Below are 23,488 nucleotides of genomic sequence, written 5' to 3'. Positions count from 1 at the left end.
AATAAACAGTTACAGTACAACGTGTACCACAGATAACCAGTGTGACAAACACATGTCAGTAGAGTGTACTTTTACTGCATTCTTCATTTGTTTCACACTGTTTTTCTGTCGAAGAGCCAAACTGGATAACATTCGATAACAGAAGAAAACTGTAGCATCAGTTAATCTGACTGGGAAAAACGCATGTGTGGTGAAACCCACACTTCTCATTCTGCTCATCATGCAAATAGAAAATATGAAAAGAGAATGTTCACTATATGCATGGAATTTTGCATATATATTAAAATACATTATAAAGATTTAACAACACAATAAACATGTAAACTAAATCCTCCAGTCTATATGACCCATTCATCAGCCAAAAGGTTTTAACCTACATTCATGCATGAGACATCTGATATAGAAGCATTAACGGCATTTAGCACTTGTTGCTGTGACTATATGCGCAGGACAGTCACTGCACTGCTGCAGGCAAAAGCGGTTACCGTGCATTTTACTGGCGAAAAACCTGCAACCTCAGTGCCAGACCCATAATGCATCACTGCGTCAATCAATTTCAATCCATCAGTGGCCTCGCTGAGTAACTGGGGCAGTGCAGGAGCTGAGCGGACTGTGAGTGTGCGGGAGGACATGTGAAGAGATCTACTGCCACCTGGTGTCAGCCGAGAGAAAAACAAAAGGATGGGTTAGGTAGGGTTCCAACAGCAGGTGGCAGCACTGCGGCTTTTAGAGAGGGAGAGGATAAATTCATGATTCAAAACTTCTCATTGGATTATGACAGAATTTAAAAACAAACTTCTCTGCCTTGACTTAAAGGTGTGCAGCTTCTCAGTGAAGCTCTAACTATCCCATTTCATCACCAGGCCTGTGACTCCCTGCTGCACGTCACCCTGCTGCTGAGTCCTAACCACAGGTGTGTCCCTATGAAAATGTTTTGAGCAGAAGGGTTGAGCTCCAAAGTGAATGTGTGGGTTCAGCAGACATGTTGGTGGTTGAGAGGCTCTGCTGAGCGTCATCATGGGAAATGTAAGAGTCAGCGTATCTGAAGCTGCAGTTCTTTCAGCCTCTACTTCAATATTAACCGTTGTTCTTTTTAAAATGTGCTCACACTGATCCATCAGTAACTAGTATTGTTATGAAATAATAAATCATTGGCAGGATAACAAATATTCTTACTCTTGGCACTTCAAGCACATTTTATTCATGTAATTTTACTAAAATTGTATTTAATTATAATTATAATAATAATTAATTATAAAGCAATTGTTTTCAGAGAATGTGGAATAGGTCAAGAGAGTTCCACCTCTGGTGAAACCAAAACTTCTGTAGTTATATATAACTGTATCAATCTTTTAGGGATATTGTTTGGTGCTCTGGGTTTTGAAAGGATTCATCTTGAAATCATTATTTCCAAACATAAATAAGTTTGCTCCTGTATAAACGTATAGAAGAACAAATGTATCAATACAGTAGAATGAGTGGACAAAAAGGTTAAAGCAATATCAAAGTTTTATTCGTAAAATGTAGTAGAGAGAGGAACAGTAGTACAATTCAGAGAGGAAAGAGGAGAATGTAATTCCATCTTTGAAAACCTTTGATAAAAACGTAAAAAGAGTAACCTGAATTTGCTTTGTGTTCAGAGGGCACTGAGGCGCGGCCCGAGTTTGCATCACTGTTAAAGTTCGAGAGAAATTGAAAAATACAACCCTTTTGCAACAGCGTAAAAAAATACAGCTGGGGAAAAAAAACCTCTGCTTTACATCTGTAGTGTTTTTGCTTTGTTTTTCGTGTTTTTTTTTTTGTCCATATAACAAATACAGCATAAAATCTAAAATGATACATCATAGTTTTTGAGTTTCATTCATTACAGTAAAATCAGTAGGATGGTAAATAGTATAAAAAGAACAAACAAGACAACAGGATGGCGTGATGAACAAGCACACAGCGTGAACAGAGAGAGAGAGAGAGAAAGCGGAAGGTTTAAGTTCACGGAAATAAACCACCACGTCAGGAGGTTTGTGGCTGACTGTCAATGTGTTCCATTAAGTAAATCCACTAGTTAAATAATATTTTCTTCATATATATATATATATATATATATATATTTATCTCATATATCTCCACACATATATATATATATATCCATAATATAACCCCTCCCACAGTGATTTGAAGGTAAAAGTGACACCAAGAGGATGAACATCTCTATGACTTAAAATAGCTCTTCTTCCACTAAGAGTAAAGGGAAGTTACACATTGTCTGTATCATTAGCACTTCAGTACATAACTGTATAATAATCCACTGCATATGAACAGATACTGCTGTTCCAAGGTTTTAACCCGCAAACAATCCATGTTTCTTTAGAAAATATGTGCTTAATGAAAAAAACAATTGAGAAGGAAACGTCGTTGGAAAGAACAAATTAAAACAAAATATGTATCTAGGGTAAAGTGAATGATTCTGTCGCATATAAACATTTAAAAATCTCAACAATTACAGACACGAGCAAGGATTTTCTACACTAAGCAAGTTTTCACCTGGCTTTTCTTATACATTATATTTCAACAATAATTAAAAAAAACAACAATTTTGGTTGGACAAATAGAAATTAACAGTCTTGATTGCATTTTGGAGTCAATATATAATATTAAATAACAAAACAAAATGTCTAATAAAAAAAGTTGCGCATTGGAAGAAAGACACAACAGTTGTTTTTTGTATATATATAGTTCCATTCAGACCCGCTTTTTGGGGAAGCAAGAAAAACAAAACAAAAAGAAAAATTATTCTCATGAACGCAAAAGTAAGTGCATGTCTATGAGGTGCCATAGAGCTTCACTTTTTGTGGAACAAAGTGTTTTTCTACCTGGCAGACCTAAGAAATAAAAACAAACTTACATCAAATTAAACAGATGACATCTTGTATGCCTTTTACACATGAAAAATGGAGTTAAAACATCACACATCATGACTTTCTGCACATTTCTCCCTCACAGCCAACGTTCAAGTGATTCAAAATATATATATATATTTATATATTGTATTTATTATATAACTCAGTACCAAATATAAACAAACGTATAAAGGTATCGATGTCCACTTAGGTCCTTAGAACGTCAATTACAAGTACTGCCGGTAGTTCTACAAAATGGCATGTGTGTGTGTTTGCATTAAATAAAATACAAAGCTTAAAAATAATGGCAAAGCATTACCTGATAGTCGCCGTAGCACAACAGTGTTCTATAGTTTAAGCTGATTACATATGTATAACTGAGTCAGTTTAAGCTTTATGATTATAAACATCATATATAGCCTGTAGGTCCAGTATTCTGCAACAAGCATTACAGCACCAAACGTTTCGTCATTTGGCAAAATTCAAGCTTTAAGTGAAAGTCAAATGCTTTTAATAAAGTGTTACTGTGACGCCGTGATTTGTATAAAGCTAGCAATAACATTTCCCCTTGTACTTTCGCTTCTTTTCTATTTTTTTTTTTTTTAAATTAATCGCTTTATCCCGCTTAACAAAAAAACCCTCACGTCTTTCTTTTTTTTAGCGTATTCAGTAGTTTTTGTATCCTGCTAAATCTTGGTGTGCGGTCTGTTTGGCATCATATCACAGCCCTCTTAAATTAATCATAAATATGGCTGTCATACATTAGAGTCACAAAACAGATTTTTTGGTTCCAAGATCTTTGCAGGGAAAGAAAGAACAAAAGAGAGAAAAAGAATAATATAATATTCAGCGCATCTAAACAAGATCTACAGAGCAAGTTAAAAATCTTCCTGTCGGCAATAATGCTCTTCTTCCGTGTACTTCTACAAGCACCAAGCAATATACTCTCAGATTGAGACGAAAGCAGCAGCCATGACTGTGCCTCGGCTGCAGACAAAAACAGAAATAAAAATTAGAGCATTTGATAAGACCATAATAACCTCTCTTCATAAATTAAATAATTAACAGTTCTTTTTTTTTCTACGTTTTTTTAGATGATTGGCCTAACCCCCCCAACACAAAAACTACGTCATCACCCTGCCCAACTCTCCCCCGAAATAACAGGAAATAAAAGTACATCACCAAAAACCTGATTTATCATATTATTAGTCGTTAGAATCTTTCTCTTGTGGGCTCTGGGCCCAGAGTTGGACACATTTTAACAATAATAAAATCTGTACATCTTGGAGTTCCCACTCTACCAAAGCTTTTTCTTAACCCATCTCTTCGTCATATACTTGCACAATTAAGTAACCTCAAGGTTTGATAGCACTTTGGAGTTGATTGTTTACCAGCTAGATTTTTGAATACATATATATTAAACATCAACTTTTTAATTTTGTTTCTCAAGCTTGTTTTTAAAATTCTTAGTCCTTTTCCTGGGCAGCACCAGCGTTGCCCTCACCCCAATTTGATTGGTCATTGTCGGTAGGCTCATCCCCCTCCAGGTCGTCCCCTTCCTCGCCTTCGAAGTCTTCGTCGCGAGGGAACTCCATGCCCTCCAGGCCCTCCTGAGTGGCCTGGTGCGAGTCAGCGCAGTCCGCGCACACACCGTAACGCCGTGAACCATGGCGGATTCCAACGCTGGCTGCAAGCATGAAGATCTTCTTGCACACCATGCACTTGTACTTTTTGTCCTTCTTGTGCACCTGAGAGAGAGATGGAGAGAGGGAAACAGGAAAGTCAAGGAGATGGAAGAAGTCAGATTAGTCATTTGAAGTTTGGAATCACTAGTTATTTGTCAATATGACATTTACAGGTACAGTTTTGGGAAGTTAAAGCTTAGTTCACGCTACACGATTTTCAGCCCGATTTGCCAATCGAAGACGAGTTTTGCAAGTCGCAGACAAAAGCCCCTGATCTGCGATAACTCCCTTTAGCTCCAGACCATCAGAGTGCAGATGAAGGTGCATGGAGTATTGAGGTGCCCCCTGACTTTTTACACTGCACATATCTGTAATTGAGGAAATCAAGCAGTAAGGCTTAAGCCATCTGGCTGCTAGCAGTAGCTTCATATTTATCTACCTATATACATGCATATTTTGATATCACTCTCTTCCAGCAAGAAAGCTAATAGGCACATTTTTCTCAATGTTGAACTATTCCTTCATAACGGAGAACAAATGTACTTCTGTTCTTTTATCTCCACAGGGAACATGAGCATAAAACAACATTTAGCTGATTATAACAATAGTCAATTAACCTTTAGTCTATAAAACATTTCTGATTGGTTTGTTTTTGTCAAAATGTGCTGCCAGTAATAATCTACATAACCTTTATAATAAACATAAGGGATGAAGGACAGTATCAAAAATCCATTCATTTTGCACCACTTTGCAAGAAACCCTATGTGCTCCCTGCATTAGATGAGATGAAATGTTAAAGATATCTCTTTTCACTCACACGATGAAACAAAATCTGTCATACAAACACCATGAAGGTGAAACAATATAAAAAGTGGCCGAGACAGTAGTGTTCACCAGAAAAAGGTGAATGGATCTTACGTGGTGTTCTGAGAGAAGAGTATATTGCGAGTGTACATGTGCGGACTCACCAGGGAATGTCTCTTTACGTGCTCACGGCGGGTGAACAGCTTGCCGCAGATGTCGCAGCTGAATGAGCGAACGCCTGAGTGGATGATCAGGTGCCTCTTGAGCGTGCGCCGGTGCTTGGCGATGTAGTTACAGTGGGGGCACTTGAGCTTATTGAGGGCTAGGTGTGAGGACTCACCTGGGAGCAGAGAGAAAAACAGAAATATAGACATGAAGCCAGAGGTCAGGTCAGGAATTAGATTTAGCAGCACCAGGATCAGATCATTAGCTTTACATCTTTGAGTGAAGTTGTAATTTGACTGGATGTACTCTCAACTAATAAGCTTGAGATGGAACCAGGCAATTATCATAAAAGCTGCATCTATTAACTCCGATGAGTGAGCGGGTGTGTCAGGAACCAATATCCTGTCTGCATCAAATCATGGAGTCGAGATGCCGTGACCATTAGAGAGAACACAAACCACTAAGTTTAAAGCATCACAGACGAATCTGTGGAAGTTTGTTAAACTGCAGAAATGCAGGTGATTACAGTGGCTTCACAGTCCAGCTCTGTTGCTAAGTAACTGGCGCTTGTCTGCAGTTCAATTTAAATGATGTTGGAGGTCTCACCATGGCGATGTCAAGAGAGGATACAGGCTCATATAAGCAGAGCATGTAAAGCATCAACATGGATCTGTTGTTGTACGACATTAAAATAAACATGCAGTTTCATTTACAATGTAATTGTGGAAATTACGAGTGGAATAGCTTCTATTACAATAGAAATAATAGAGTAACAACTAATAATCTCATGACGAATAAAAACATCTTAAGTGCATATGGATCTGTTATGTTCCAATAAAAAAATCTTAGCAACACACGAGCTAAAACATGAATGAGCACAATGCTACTATTTTTCATTGATACTCATATTTTATTTATGTACTATGATTGCACTCAGCGTCTCAATTCGATGGAGTAAATGTTCTTAATTTTATTTCTGTCTGTAAAATAAAGAAATCAAGACGTCCTCATACAAGCACTTTCTTTCATTATCCCTCCAGGGACGTTTATGCTAACAAGCAACTGAGGACAGCAGGGCTTAAAAATAAATAAGCCAAGTATTGATTTTGAAAAGGCTCCAAACTGAGTGTTAGTCTTCACTGGAGAGAGGGAGAGAGAGTGAGAGAGAGAGAGTGGGGTAACAGGCTCGGGCCTTTTGTTTGAGCCAGGGAGCACACAACAGAGGCGTTGTCAGGGTGGGTTGCCAGGGGGAGGAGGGTTGATGAGAAGCAGGTCACCTGTGTATTCACTCTGCATGTATATACGTGTGTGAGGCAAGGAGACTACTTGTCGAAGTGTAATAAGCTGTTAACGTAGGTATTAGAGGCTTAGGACTCACTTTTCACTGTCATCTATACACATGAAGCGTGAGTAGGTACAAACTGAAATCATTACATAAACATGAGCTCCTCTTTTTTCTTTATGGACAAATAGACTTGTACATATTGCAGGTGAATGGCTATGACCCCATGTCATCTGGTACATCAGGCTTATAATAGAACAATGGAGGTCGGCTCCTCTCAATCGAGATCTACCCCCATGTTGGTCATTGTGTCGGAGAAAAAAAAACGAGGTGACATGGAAACAGCATCCATTCATTTTCTATACCCACTTTATGCATGGTCTTTAAGGAACTAATTTATTGTTGGATAATAATAGAATTAAATAACTACTAGTCCTGAGCTGCGGTCTATAGCAAGATAGATGTGTATGGTTTCTGCAGTAATATATGTCTACTTTATAATAACAGGTATTGATACCATAGTAGTCAAACTGTGGCAATAGCAACTGATCTGCACAAACCGTATAACGTTATAGTTTAGTTTCATCTGGTTTTATACCAGCTGCTTTATCACCATCCACAATGACTGAACATGCAAAATGAAACATACTGAATGGACGACCCACACTCACAGTCTGCTCTGCAGTTGGTTGCTTGGTTACAGACAATACTCTGAAAAAGTAATAGCAATGAAGAAAAGTAAGGGTGGGGATTTTTTCCTTTGACCGATGACAACATAGAACGGATACTGAATATAAACTGGTAGTCGAGTTGTGACAAATAAGACCCAGTTAGGCAGCAAATGTGGTTTCTACCACAGGGTTTGCAAAAGTCTCTATCTCTGTGTCTGTGCAGACTCAAACGCAACCCCAAAGTTGAATAGGGCCTGCGTCCAAAATGAGTTTTTGGGGCTTGAAAACCGCGGTAGTGTGGACGTAGCAACAGTTATGCGTTTTAAAACTTAAAAGGCAGTAGTGTGGACGAATCCTGAATCAAGATTTTAGTAGTAGTCTTGAGAGTGCGGCATCTTACCATTCTCCCAGGACTCGCCTTGCTGCAAGTCTTGGATGATGCTATACTGGATCTGATTGGCCAGCTCTGGGAAAGGGGAGGGGGGGGTCAAGGGAAGTGAGAGGGAGAAAGAGAGATGAGAGGTGGTTGATAGTGTGGGGGGTGCACACACACCTCACAATGCCTTGTGTACAAAACTAACCACCTCCCACATGGAACAATGGGAGTTTCAGTTAACAACACGGGCAAAGACACACACACACACACACACCCACACACACACACACACACACACACACACACACACACACACACACACACACACACACACACACACACACACACACACACACACACACACACACACACACACACACACAAACGTCCCTACTATATGTAAAGCAGCGTGAACCTCAGGCCAGAGCAGCAAACTAATGCTGTAACCAGGGCTCCAGTGGAGAGGGAGGGGGTTAATTAGAGAACGACAGAGTCGAGCCCTCACACCGGCTCAGCTTACACTCAGCTTTTGTGAGCACTTGTGTGAGCACCTGTGTTTGTGTGTGCGTGTCTGGTTCCTCCAGCATCAGCGCTCCGAATCCATTAAAGACACGCCCCCTGTGAGAGTGTGTGTGTGTGTCTATTCTCCCTGGGTCAATATTTGGAATAGTGAGGACAGCCCCAGGGCATTAGAGTGGATTAGAGAGGGTAGGGAACTGCCCCTGGCAGCTTTGCACCTCGCAGGGGATTGGGGGAGGGGTTACTGTGTGTGGGTGTGTGTTTGTGTGCACGCTCCTACAGAGACTGGTGTGTATGCAAATGCATTTCACCTGCTCTGTGTGCAGCACCCACCCTTTAAACAATCCAACTGAGTTGTTTGGAGAAGACTCAAGAATTTATGGGCCACGAGTGAGTGCTGGCTGCGGGTTCAGTGTTGTAAGTGCAGACAACGATGGCAAAGTACTTAGAGACATGAAACCACCCTTCACTTTCAACTATATTTCAACAACTCATTTTCCACAACACTCGCCTTCCTGTGACTCTGTAAAGTGTCCGGCTGGCTCTGAAGTTGTGTTTGTCACCATTTTTTCTTTTTGGGTAAATCATTACCAGACGTTTTTCAGTTTAACACCAGTTAACACCACTTGGCGGAAGAAAAGTGTGATTGGCTATTTTAAGAGTTTGTTACATTTTAATGCTAAAATACTTGATTTACAGCCAAGATATGTTCCACTAAAATGCCAAATATATAATTGTTGAACGTTTGATTATAAAAATTCTAAACTGCTTTTCTAAGAGATCTGGACTGGTGGTTGGATAAAAAAAAAAAAACATTGCTGTTAATTGGTTGGATTAAATGAAACATGAAGATGTCCCATTGGAATGCAGGGAATTGTGACAGGCTGTTTCCTGGTATTTTAAAGACCAGATTAAAAGGTTCAGTGTGTAGGACTTAGTGGCATCTAGCAGTGAGGTTGCACATTGCAACCAACTGAATACCCCTCCTCTCCACCCCTTACTTTCCAAGTACCTGGGATTGGCTGTCAGTTAAAATAAAAGGAAGAGTTTTGTTCTTGGCTACTATAGAAACATGTCAATACAAGATGACAGACACTGTGGAAGATGACCTGCTCCAAATGTAGATATTTAGGGCTCATTCTAAGGTTAAACAATAACTATGAATATTATATTCCATTTTTGCCAATAGATCCTCCAAATCCTACACACTGGTCCTTTAAATCAAGAAAAAAATGTGCAGATTGATTCATAAAGACTGATAGTGAGTTGCAGTCAGAGATGTTTAACAACCTCCTAAAGAGAAAAAAAAGACTTAAGCACATATTTTGAAAGTGACAATACAAAGAAAGCAACAGGAAGAGCAGCACCATTTTGGCGACCATGTTTCCGCCGTTGGGGCATGACCACATAGATCAAACCGAAGCAAAATGAAAGTCAAGCGTGTGTATTCACAGAGGGAAAGTGGGGCAGCCAGTATTCAAACTTAAATATGCAACGACTGATGGTGCAAGAGGGTTGGGTCCAGTTTCAGAGCGCATCTCATCTCCAAAAGATTAACTTATGACACCTAGTATAAGGCCAAGAGGAAAATGGAAAGCCCCCCTTAGTCTATTCTGCATGACTGAATCGCTCTATACATATATTAAAAACTTTATTGGATAATCTAATAACCCACAGCAGACATGACTAATAAATACGCATTCTCATTTTTGCTTTGTAATGTAATATATAGTAAAGCGTAACTCCCATTTTAAACATCATGTGACACACATCCAGAGCAAGTCCCAACAATTGAGCACTGTATGCGATACAAGAATGATCAAGTGTGGACGGCAGGGAGGGATTGTGGGAAACACCGTCACAAGCTGAAATCCTCGACAATAATCTGTCCATAGTCGGTACTGGACCATCATTATATGCACTGTACACTAATATTGTTCTGTGTGCTCTGACTATATTACAACTAAACCCAAATACACGCAAAAGTACAAATGCAGAATATCACATACACCCAAGTCAACATAAGATCAGCTCAAACCTCAATAGCTAAACAACAGTCTTAGCAACTTTATGGCATTAGTGATGCACCTAGATCAACCTCATTTTTGCATTTGAGGATTAGCATCTACATAAGGGAACTGAGAAAATGTTAAGAAAACCATCCTTTTACAGCAGGAAGTGACAAACAGTGTAAACAGTATGAAACAGCTGTTAATCTGCCCACACAAATAAAACCTTAACATTTAACTTCTAAATGTGCCACTGTCATTTATTTCTACTAGTTTAATCCATCCTCAGATTCTCTGGACCCCACCTCTTCCACAACAGCTTGTTTAACAACAGCGCGTCCAAAGTTACAGCTTTCTGCAATAAAGACCGACGCAGAAAATTTCAAGTTGCAGGGATAGCAAGCGACTCAGTCAGATATACATTAACATGTCCTTCCTCCTGCTTGCTCTACCCAGGTGCCACCACTCGCCTGAATCATTTTCCTGTTTTTGTGAATTTGTCAGACTCATACAATCTTCTGCTGTGTTCTTCACATGTGAAAGGCAAACTATTTGAAACTGTCATTAACAGCTTATTCAAAAGCTGTATTTGAAAAAAAAAAAAATAGTATGCATCAGAGACATTGGGCTTTACAACAACACATGAAGAGAAAAAGGCTGTAGACTGAAGATAAACTCAGTCTCTAAGTGAGGGTCTGCCCAGGCTACTACAACACCCAGATCCACTTTGTGCACACATTAAAAAGAACCCTAGGAGGAGTCAGAGGCACTAAGAGCATTGAAGTGCATTTAGGGAGGCCTGGGGGAAGAAATCTTTCCCCTGCATTCTTCATTATCCTGCATTAGGGAGGGCTTCTCGTTCTCTCACACACAGACAAAATTCTCTCCCTTTTGCTACACACACTATCTGCCCCTCACTTCGCCTCCACAAAGTCCATACCACTCCCCTCGATACGTGATATCATTATAGTTACATGGAGTGCCATGCTTAATGCGGCCGACAGAAGGAGCAGGCTTGAGCTGAGAGAAGAGATTATTGCAAGCAGTACCCTGTACGTGGACAGGAAGGATGGAGCGATGGATGGATTAAGAGATATAGAGCGGAAGGTGTCAAAGGGTAAACAGACAGAGAGAATATGGAAAGGAGAGCAAAAGTAAGAATGAGTGAAAGCCACTTAAAAAGGTCGAAGGGATTCAGTGTTTTTTTTCCAACCACGACATACAGTTATGATTTAAATGAATGCAGGACAAATTATGCTTTCAACCATCTCCAACTCTTTAAGTATTTACTAGGAAACATGACATGCCAATCTAAATCACCCTTTGCTTCAAAACGTCTTATCTTTTCTTTGAAACGAGTCTCAGCAGTGATGTGGCAACACGTCCCTGTGCTGAAACGCAGATCTCCAGGTGGGCGTAACTTTAGAAAAGCCCCCCCCCCCCTCCTGCTCTGGAGTGATTAGTGGAGCTCACGGCTTGGAGTGAGTAACTGGTGAAAAGCTTGACAACCAAATATCCACATTGTTCGGTGCAACAGCGGGACGTTGATTAAAGGCTTAAAAATCCATTATTTTCGTGCAGTGATCAATAATTTGATTGGTCACATCAGTGTTATCCCCTGCAGGCAGTCCGCTGTTTCCATTATTGGTGCCTGTGACATGATTAGATACGTCACAAAATAGTGACAGCTAATTCATATAAATGAGGCAATATTTCCCATGTAAAGACCAAATTTTAGAGGCATTTCATACCTTTATTTTAAATGCTAGTACACAATTACAAAGACATTAAATGTGACATTTATGGGGGATATGCATCACATTCTGTAAATCATTCTATAATACTTTAATTTGATGTGATGGTGCAGACTTAAAACTTGGCATGATTTTAGTTCTGGAGTGTGACAGTAATTTATTTTTTCAGACATTATACTGAAGCCAATGATTGAGTTGATTGGACATAGTGCAGACAGAACTAATGCTGCCTGCTTGTTTACTCTGTCTCCTACTAGCAGCAGTTTTATGCCAAGTTTCACATCTGTAACACAATACAGAGATGCAGACAGTGAGCAGGGGAAACCACGGGCCCTTAGATGCACTCATAATGCGACTTTTCAGAGAAAGGGGCCACCAAAATTGTGAGCTAAGAATCTATGCCACTGCACTTCTCTCTCAACATTTCCTCTATTACTTTCTAAACTCTTATCTTAACAAGGTTTGGCAGGATTGGTTATCACAGAGTTACCACCACCACCTCCTTTAATGATACTGCTCTTTGACCCTGGCCGCGTTGGCCTGCTTTATGCACTATAGGCTACTTAAACCCATGTTAAGCTGAACGTTAACTGAATGTTCTACATGGTGTATAAGATGCAGGACAGAGATATAAACTATTAGACTATTTTGTATTAGTTTTCCAGTAGGAAAAATATGTATTTTTATACTGTACACGCAGAACTTACGAACAAGTCTTGTGTGTAGACCTCTGCACTGTAAAAAGGAGCCTCTACATTTCACTTTGAGAGAGTGTGTTGTGTAATAGGAATAGGAATAAGAAATTCATGACTTAACTGTGAAGCTATACATGCAATATTTTACAGGGGAAGGGACTGGGAGTGGAGTGTGTGTGAGGGGTGTGGTTAAAGTGCAAAGGAGCCTCTTACCAGCATTTTCAGAGAGGGAGGAGAAGTCCTCTCTTGGGTAGGAGGCCGAAGGCTGGATGAACATCCCCTCATCGAATCCCTCTTCAGGCTCTGGTGGGAAGTTGTAGACAAAACGGCGTGTGGTGGTCTGTTTTTTCCTCCGCCCGCTTCCGGCCGCCGCATCTGGTGCCTCACGTTTTATTGCTGCAGGTGTTGCTGCAGCGCCACCTTTGGCAGGCTCGTTCCAGACGAAGACCTGGTCACCCGCCGACCGTGTATCATTGGTCTCTGCTGAATCAGAGGAGTTCTCATTTTGGTGGGTCCAGTTACCAGAGGCTCCATGGGTCACCAGGGCACAGCCCTCATTTCCGATCACTGTCACCTCTATGTCGCTGGTCTCTTCCTTCACCCTGCCGTTGTCATCTTCTTCTTCCAATGCATCTTTTCCTTGGTTGTTGCTGGCCTTGATCGACAACTTTGACAGAATGCTTGTGGCCCAGAAGTTGCTCGGCTTCCGGTCCAGCTTTCTCTGTCCCTCTTTGGAAACCATCTGCCGCTTATTGTAATCCACCACCACTGAATCTGGAGCCTCCTGCTTGATGCTGATATTCAGGGCATCCTTTATAAAAGCCCTACACGATTGTACAACTTCTGTCATCTGGAGGTAACTAGCAACAGTCATCACCTCAATGGCATTTTGGCTTGTAAGCAGAAGATTCCCGGAGTAGAGAAAGTCGAGGATAACTGAGAAGCCCTGCAGAGCAGCAACATCCAGGTGCGTGACCGTGGCCGGGTCCTGGTCTTCGCTCTTGGTCAGACAGTAGAGGGTTTTGAAGTAGCGGCTACCAGCCACCAGGATGTTTTTATGTGCGCGGAAAACCTGGCCCGAGACAACTATGTTGACATCACAGAGTATGCCACTTTTGCGTTGCTTGTCCAGCTCCTGGAGAAGCTGGTAACAGTAGGAGTTCTCATTGGTCTTGCTGCGGTAGTCTTCCTCTGAGCAGTTAGTGGAAGGGCTGGCGTTGTCTGAGGGCCTTGCCGTCTCCTTTGAGGTGAAAGAGAGGTAGAGAGAAAAATGATTAGAGAAGCCTTTGTATGCTAGAGCAAGTTATTTGCAAAAGCAAGCATAAATACATGTATAACCTGTCTGTAACGTGTCTGTCTTTACAAAAGACACACACGGGGTTCCCTGCGTGACACCAAAGCACCTGCCGTAGGGGTGAAACAAGTTTGACAGGCTTCTGTTATGTGAGGGTAAGAAAGAGGTGTATGTGGAGTAATGAAAGGTGTAGTTTTACACAGACCTATGATCAAATTGTTTTCTTCATCCAACTTGCAGTACACAACAACTAGACAAACAAGTATCATAGAATTACAAATAGAGTAGACTGCTTTGTTCAGTGGTCTTTGGGATTTTATCTTTCATTAATTTACTGTAAAATCTCTCATCAGATTTAGCTCTAGTCTGAGAGGGCACAGCCCTAGTTATGTTAGGAAAAACCTTTTCGATCAATTGAATTTTATAAATAAATGACGCCTGTAACTGGGAAGACAACTGTGTCTGCGAAATTAGCATTACTGACTCTTGTTTGTATGACAAAAACGATGCAAAACAATGAACACTGAAATAAACTTTTACTCACTGTGGCTGGCATGAAAATGTTATGCTTACTGCGTTAGTTATAAACAGAACTTAATATACGAAAATATTCTATCTATTTAGGCTGGAGAAGAATTAAACTTCAAATTTTTGGTAACTCTAGCAAACCACTTAGTTTTAAAAGTCATCTAAACAAAAAGAGCATTGAGAGTGCCCTTTCAAGTTTGGTAATTACCTCCAAAGCAGAATTTGAAAGTAGTTTTTCAAGATTTCAAACACATTTAGCTTCTGTAATGTAAAATGTCCCCTCCCTTTAACTTATAGGGTAGATGTAAAACAGGCCATAATGAGGCCTGACGAGTTTCCAAAACAGGGTACAACCTGACTGTAGGATGGGAGGGGAACTGGCAGTAGTAAAGAACTACCCTGTAACAGCCCCATTCTTCCTCCCCTGCTCCCCCATACCAGGGCAAAGGGCCAGCCTGGTACAGAGCAGATGAGAGGGGAGTATACACATATGTGCATGTATAAGCTTGCAAGGCACATATAACCCACATAGTTCTGGTTAAGGTAAATATATACATGCTTTCAGACAAAATACAGCGCCCAATAAAAAAACAAAACCAACATGCATATAAACCAAGAATGCGTAGTGGTCTATATTGTAGTGTTTCCACAAGTTGCACACATGCAGTGGCATACATCTCCGGCTCATTTTAAAATTGCACAGCAGATGTCCTAATCCAGAATAATTCACATTGCTCGAGCCCTGCATTTTTACCCCACATGCATGTGCACACACACACACACAGAAACCAAGCTGCCTACACACACACACACACAGCTGGGGTTTCAGCTCGAGTAATTCAGATTAAATCCATTTCTCTGAGGTCCCCACCCAGCCCCCACCCATATTCCCTCCACACTGCAGCTCTTGTCCAGGGCAGCCTGGGCACACAGTGTAGTATAGGGGGGCTTATCATCCTCTGCCACAGCTGGAGGGGGAGAGATGGGATGAAATGAAAGGCCGAATGAGGGAGAGATAGAGATAGATAGGATGAAATGAAAGGCAGAATGAGGGAGAGGGCAGAAGTGGGAGTGCTTTGCAGGCTAAGAGAAATAAAAGGAGGATAGAAAGACAGAAAATAGACAAGAGCTGAAGTGCAGAGTTATGATGGATAAAGTAAAAACAGAGCTGATAAAATTAAGTGTGAAAAGATGTGAAATAGTTGGAGCATAAAGGAGAAAAGCTTGATAAGACATGCACAAAGAAATGATTGAGAGCATGAGGCAGAGAGTGAGACCTTGAGCTTCGAGAAAAAGGGCGGAGAAGAAAATGTGGAGCAGAGGGGGCACGAAAAGCAAGTGCTGCGGAGAGAAGGAGATGGGTCACCCCATTTTAGCCTTCACAATGGCCCGTGTTCTCCCTGAGGCTCATTGTCCACTCACTGTGGGCCTTTGTGAAAGGCACTCACTCTCTTATTACACAGCAGCTCCCACTCGCAAGCATAGAAAGGAGCCAGGGTGCATGTGGGTGAGGCGGAGAGGATGAGGAGTGGGAGGAAAAAAATTATTACATGATATACACATCAAAGCCTCTGGAGGGGCATGGTCATCATGTTGAGTACACTGGAGGAATATATTGGTGTGGTGAAGGGCATGAGTGCTATCGCGACAAGACAAATTAGATGCGCTTTGAGTTTTTCCTGTTTTGCTTTTGTCTGCTATGGATAAGATTACACCGAATAAGCTTTAAACAATGCAGTGCTAATTGAAGATGAATTACATTTAGCTTCCTAAAACAATACCTTCAAACAAACATTCATAGTCGGCAGATAGTGTGGGTTAAACAGAATAAAACAGCCAACACCTTTGAAAAACCTTGAGTATTCACAGACTTCTTCTACCCGGAGAATTTGTAGATCCCTTTTATCATTTCAACTCGCCATCCCACCCCCAAACCCCATGACTCCCCACAGCTTTTATCCATTACGCACATAGCAAGGCAACAGGCCAGAGAGGTAAGACTTCGCCTGGCAGTTCTGATATGACTTTTTTGTGCGAGTGTGTTGTATGTACACACTTGCACAACATTGGAGTCAAGCTAGGACAGCCTGGTACTGGATAAGTTGCTCCATACTGGCCTCATCAGCAGCAGCAGCATCCTTTCTCCAGATGTGCCACGTGTGAGCTTTAAGGAACCAGCACACCAACCCTGCACAACAGATGCTGGAGGCAAAACCAGCCTGAGCCAACGGGGAATGTGGGGACAATATCAACCTCCCCCAGTTATGACGTGGCTAGTTTTCTTTATTTGAGCCGGAGTTGGTAGGGCTGGAAGACTGACGGACAGTGAAGGAATCCAAGAGGAAAAGAGGAGGAGAAGTAGAATCTGAATAAAACATGGATGCTACAGTGAACCAACAATCAGAATTGATTTACAGGTGGATTAAACAAAGCAAAATGGCCATAAATTCAAGCCTCCTGATTGACAGACAACAGGGTCAAGTCATGCTGCCAATTAGAGAATAGTGCCCTTCAACAAAACTAAACCACAAACCCAAACAAACCACAAAGCCCAAAGGCCAACAGATCCATGACAAACTCTCAGACACACCTCTACCAGATCATGTGATACAGCACCGTACCCATGCAACATAATGACCCACTGGAGCCAGTTTTTGTTTACCTTTTACACACACATTTGCCTCCATCCCTTCCCTCGTCTATCCCCACCCAGCATCAATCCAGTCTCATGGCCAGCCCAGCCCCGAGGCCAACTCCACCAGTCCTGCCAAAACTCCCTATATCTACTGTACCTCCCTCCCCCCTACTCACCCAACCCGTCTGTCCCAAGATGATAGAACAATACCGCAGTGTGCGTTTGGCCCAAGGTGTGGGAGGGCTGCACCGAGTGTCTCCCGGCCTCCTAACAATGCCTCAACAGAAGAGGCAGAGTGAGGGGAAAAAAACAGGGGAGGGTAGAGTCACTGATGGATTCAACAAGAAGAATTCTCCCTCTGGCTCCACCCCACCCCATTCCCCTGACCTGTGGCCCCCAATAAACATCCCATCTCTCTGGCAGACACTAGGCTGCAATGGGTGGATCCCCTTCCCTACACGGGGAGACTTACTGTTAACAATGGGTGTGGTGTTTGTCGTAACTGGAATCACGGGGTGAAAATGTCTCAATAGCCCCCTCGTATTTGAATTTCTCATAAGGGGTGTGTTATCTTATCATACAGCCCATTTAGACTAACACTGATGCAGGGGAAACGTTTTTGGTTCTTAAACCACATGGGTCTATGCTAATTATCAAACCTGACTACATGATCGTTCTCCTGTCCTGGATTGAACGTAGGTCAGATACTGCTGGACTGTCATGAGCAGGTGTCTCTGTTAGGAGATGGGAATTTAATTTGCTATAGATGCTCAAACAAAGAACAAATAGAGAGAGAAAAGAGAAGACAGGAGTGGGTGAGACAAAGAGGGAGTGTATGAAGAGGAAAGCTGTGGAGAGCTCAAAATGACACTAACTTAATGCAATAATTATGCAGTGTAGCTCTGTGTCATGATGTGTATGGAACTACAGTTGTAGAATAGTCTCTCTGTACATTGTGATGAAAAGGAATTAGTCTGCAGCAACGAATGTGGGTGCAACATGTTTTTTGCCCCATGTCATAAACCGATCCTCTGAATTACAGAGAAACTGGGAGTTCTACTCTAGTCTCATCATTCCATTTAACTCATTTTTGAACATAAGGAAAAAACTGTCTCTAAAGAATGAACTGATGTGCAGATTCCAGATATGTGGTCTGATCTCATATCTAACCGCAGAGACGCAATGGTCTGATTTTGCCTCATCTTAACCTTTAACCAGTGAGCATAAGGAACAATCTGAGCACAAGACAGTATCTAGAGAATTAAGGACAACGGCCCCCTTCTCCAAAGAGACCCACATTTACCACAGCTGCCCTGGTGTGCTAAGGCTAATCGAGTTAGCTTTAACGAATGCAGCAGAGGCCTGACTAACGTCAGGAATGGGTGAATAGGACAAGACGTTGCCTCGCTCCACCATAATTCCACTTTAATGTACTGCTCACAATGCAGCCTAGCTTAACATACACGGCTGCTCATTATTTCCACAGTACTGTATTTATGAAAAGGATTAGAGTTTTATTCAAAAGGCTTACAAAATAAACTAATGAATTTTCAAATAAGAATACCAAAACAGCAAGAAATTATTTAATAGAAATTGTTTCCAGTTACGCAGCAATGGGACGTTATCTCCCCAGCTCTATCCTCCATGACACAATGCCCTGGATAACCTCTGAGTACAGTGTACGGGGTCCTTGTTGCTAGGGAAAACCCACACCAAGCCCCTAATCCACTCCTACTGCTCTCCTTACCAATTAGAGATGTGTACAAGTTAGCAGATCACTTTAAGTCATTCTGATTAGTGATTGCGTGTACAAAGGAAGGAAACTAAATGTAGTAGTGCAATCCTCTTCGCTCACAAATTAGAGTCAAATAGCACCCAGCCCCTAATTCCCCTGTCAGCTCAGAGCACTGTTAGGATATGAAGCTGGATGTGGCAATGTACAAGTAACAGTGAGTAACCGCATTTCTTTTTTCTAATATAGGACTGATGGGAGAAATGTTCTTCGACACATTCTGGTGTTTACGAGGGTACTGAAATAATAGTAAATAATTGTTGCTGACACTGCAATAAAAATAATGAACCAATAAAAACCACCTCATGTACATCAATAAAGACAGTTCACCAAATATAAAGCTGGCCTGGTTGCTTTCGATTAAAAGCAGTCAATCAAAGAAACACTAAATAAACCAACTATCGATGACTTCACCTCAAGCGCAGGCTAAACACGTTGTCTTTAAATGCCAATCAAATAAATGAGGAATAAATTCCAATTAGTGAGACATAGGACTCCAATCTTGGGCACGCAAGATGGGGCCCTAATCATAAGATATGCCCCAAAGGTACAACACTGGAGCCCATTAATACAAAAATATGTGGATGGCAGGGTCAGGTGATGCCATGTCATTCTATTAACTGGCATCAATTTCCCTCATTTAAGCCCATTCATAAGGTTTCACAGCCTATGGGCAAGGCAAGCTGTCAGGCTCTGGGCGACATGATTTACTCTGCTCCTCTTGTCCGGCCCTGCAAGTGACACCATCTATGGATTTTGGGGGGTCATTCTAGCACAATGCCTCTAATTTAGCTCCCCAAAGGGAGGAGAAGGAGAAGGAGGAGGAGGAGGAGGAAGAAGAAATGCGCCAGAGGTCACCCGGGATCTGGAGCCAGCAGAACTGAATGAGAGGCCAAAGGCAGGGGGGGGGTTGGATAGGGGTGCGGTTCCCCAAAGGCTTTTAGGGTCGAGCCCTTGCCATTGTGTGACCTTTCGCGAGCTAGCAATCAAGACAGCTGCTGACACAACAAAAGGGTCTGTACAGTGAGCATGTACAACACAAAGTGCTCCATGCCACCAATGGTAGATGCTAACCCCGTGCAGGAGGCTGACATGATTCACAGTTATCCGTGACATGCAGTCCATTCCTCGGTATGAGACACAGCCTCCGGTGTGACAGTGGCTAGCAGGTGTCACACTGGAGCAGGTTGGTGCGTCTTCCACAACTGGTGTGGGGACAAGACACTCGAATCAGAGGTTCCACATCTCTCACGCCGAGAAGTGGCCGCGTGTGTTGTTTTTTTCTCACCATTCACAACTCAGTTAGTCGACATTAGCCTCGCCAGGGGCTTTCCACAGCCCTCCACCTCCGACAAGACAGCCAGAGCTGCAGGCGGCTAGTCCGCTAAGCTAGTTGCTAGCTCGGGTTAGCAGGTAGATGCTAGCTAATTAGCCGCGAGAGGGGATTGGGAATCTCCGGCAACAGCCTTGTTTGGGCTTCCGCGTGTTTTAGAAGTTGTTAAAATGCTCATTACGAGTGTCAAACAAAACAGACAGTGACATGTGTGGAGACAAGTGTGTGCCAGGTATTTAATGCGACGCAGGTAACTAAGCGAAAGCGTCATGGACGTGAGCTAACGTTACCTGCTTGGTGGGGTCATTCCTCCCGTGCTCAGAAGACAGGTGATGTCTCAGCAACAAGGCCCGCTTGTAGTTGCGACTCCCCTTCACCAGCTCGTCGCTGTTTTTAGTGGCAATGTTGTGACACCAGGAGCAGGACATGAGTCCCGTCTCCTGGCTAAATTTGAGCCATGGAAATTCTTGCAGCCACGAAGCGTGGAACACTGAGTGTTTCTGAAGCAGCGTCTGCGGTCTCATCTCTACCCCAGATTTCCTGGATCCCGTCGCGCCGCTTCCCGACTCCTGGCCGTCGGCGTTGTTGGGACCGTTCCCCGCTGTCCCCTCCCTGGTCCCGTTCTCCGCTTCCACCGAGCCGACACGATCGTCGCCGTCCGCGGCTGTCCAGCTGCCCCCTTCCGGGTCCTCGTCTTCCTCCGCCTCGGGTTCCGTGCTATCGCTGACAGACCCAGCGCCCTCCACTCTCCTCTGCGATGGTCCTTTCGCCCCCAGATCCCTGTCCTCCTCTTGATCCGGCCTGTTCCCGTTAAAATGTCGGTCTTGACAGGCCAGGGCCTCCCAGCTGTTACAGTTCCCCCCACCGATACCGCTGGAACCCGTTAACCCGGCCAGTCCACCCCCTCGGAAAGCCAGCGACCTGCGGTTTCTCTCACCGGACATTTTTTCCTAATATGTATTAGAATCTTCACTTTCTCAACAGTATCCACCTCCGACAAAAAAAATACAACGTCTGTGCATACGATGTATTTCCCGAAAGAGATGAACCGTCGTCGTTGCTTTGCTCCGCCGCTGGCCCTCCCGGTGAGAGTATGTAGGTTATGCGGAAATAAATAGAGGTTTTGAAGGCATAATGAATTTCAGGGTTCTCACTGCGTCCGCGCAGGCCCCGCAGAGGTCGAATGGCAACGACTTTCCTCCCCACAATGCACCTCGAGCAGAGAAGGGGGGCTGGAGAGGGAGGGGACGGCTTTAAAGGAAGATGGGGGTGCTGTTGATCAGCCTGCACCCATCTTCCGCATGTTTCTGCTCCTCTGGCTCCGCTGGTCCTCTCAGAGCCATGAATACTGACAAGTGCTCCCCACTGACACGCTTCTGCTCCCAGAGGATAGAATATCGTCCTTATTACACTCATACCAGAACACTATGGGAACATGTCTCTTGTAAAGAAACATGTTAAAAGTGTTAACATTATTACACATTTGTTAAATTATATTCATAAACATATCTATAAAGCAGGTTCTATACAATATAGCCTAAATATATGTGGATATGTGAATTTATTATTTTAGATATTCAATCAAAACTGAAATTGCCTTTTAATATTGATAACAGTATTATAACCGTTTTCTTTCTCCAAAGCATGAGTTTAACATAGAGTATATGCCCCCATTATAACATACTTAAAAATATATTTATCCTATATATCTAGGATGTGAGTAAATAAACAATGATAGATAACACAGGTATTAGAGATTAAACTTTTTTTTAAAAAGCCATATGAGTTTAACAAAGTCACGTGGTGTGGGATCATTCAGCAGTTAAACTGGAATCCTCCACAGACCAGTGACATGTTAATCGCCCAGAGTAAAGTATTCTAACGTATCACCATGTATCACTGGTCTGTATCTGTTCCTTAAGACCAGCAGGTGGCACTCTTTCATGTGAACTCCCCCCTCTCTCTCTCTCTCTCTCTCTCTTTCTCTTTCTCTTTCTCTCTCTCCCTATCTCTCTCTGTGTGTGTCTGTATGTGTGTGTGTGTGTGTGTGTGTGTGTGTGTGTGTGTGTGTGTGTGAAGCCTGACATAGTTGGGTGTATAGTTTCAATGCTGTCCAATTAAGGGCTTTGCACTCAGCTTGTGAACAGGAAGGTTTTGATTACTACGAGGTGGGGGGGTTACATGTCCCCACTGTAATGGTTAAATTCCCTGGGGGGCAATAAGGTATACCATGAATGATTAGTTCATCTATTTATTGCTCCGGGTTATAGAGGCATTGGCTTCCAACTTGACATTAGACACCAACTGTGTTTGGCAAATTTAATTTCCCAGTTGCTGAATGATGTATATCAAACTGTTCTGTCAGGTATGAAATAAATAAGTGTGCATTGCACTCACTGTGATTGAAAATATTTTCAAACCCTAACTTGTTTGAATATCTGGTGGAGATTTCTCAATAGTTCACTTCACATGAACCTTCCAGCTGTTTTTCAAGTTCCACTGTTTTGATTGTGAAATCATTAAAACATTCTTCAAATATTTTATTGCCAACTGTCAAAGGGGAAAATAGAATAAAACAGAAACAGATTTGAGAAGCAAGTATGGAGATGTGCAATGAACTAAATAATGCATCCAAAACAACAATTCATCTGATGCATTTTTTATTTGTATTAAAACTGCATTCCAAACATTCTTTATACTCCTACTGAATCTTTTGTACACACTTACAAACACCAATATTTTCATCTTAGAAATGTCCTCTTTTGATTAGGATTAGAAGCAGCATAAACTTTTCTTCATGTGATGTGTTAACTCAGAATCTAACTTAACAAGGATCTTTGGAGTTCATCACAAAATCCCCCTTTATAGCTTGATTTGAAGTATTACATTCTAATGTAATAATTACATGTAGCACTAGAAGATCAGATACATAAATTACAGTAGCACTTAAGATAGTTAAAATCAAAAGACTTATATATACATGGATTTACAGTTAATGTCAAACAGTACGTGCCTCCAAAATGATGTAAAACCATCATTCATTCATCAAAAT

At 42.1% G+C, this 23,488-nt stretch overlaps 1 protein-coding gene across 2 annotated transcripts; it reads right to left on the bottom strand.

The window, feature by feature from the left end:
• Positions 1 to 1,491: 1,491 nt before the first annotated feature.
• zbtb10 (zinc finger and BTB domain containing 10) lies at positions 1,492 to 21,771 on the bottom strand. 2 transcript variants are annotated; one of them, XM_035183234.2, is made up of 5 exons: positions 20,727 to 21,771; positions 13,068 to 14,094; positions 7,902 to 7,967; positions 5,548 to 5,723; positions 1,492 to 4,642 (listed from the first exon to the last, which is right to left on the bottom strand). In XM_035183234.2, exons 1-5 carry the CDS (start codon positions 21,378 to 21,380, stop codon positions 4,361 to 4,363), a joined length of 2,205 nt encoding a protein of 734 aa, XP_035039125.1. In that variant the 5' UTR covers positions 21,381 to 21,771; the 3' UTR covers positions 1,492 to 4,360. The 2 variants fall into 2 exon arrangements, with proteins under 2 accessions (XP_035039125.1, XP_035039126.1); XM_035183235.2 differs by lacking the exon at positions 7,902 to 7,967 and having other exon boundaries at positions 20,727 to 21,770.
• Between the last annotated feature and the right edge of the window lie 1,717 nt (positions 21,772 to 23,488).

This window comes from Hippoglossus stenolepis, chromosome 17 (assembly GCF_022539355.2).
Source record: "Hippoglossus stenolepis isolate QCI-W04-F060 chromosome 17, HSTE1.2, whole genome shotgun sequence".
Classification (NCBI taxonomy): domain Eukaryota; kingdom Metazoa; phylum Chordata; class Actinopteri; order Pleuronectiformes; family Pleuronectidae; genus Hippoglossus; species Hippoglossus stenolepis.
Note: the sequence above shows the minus strand (reverse complement) of the source record. Positions and strands in the feature narration are given on the sequence as shown.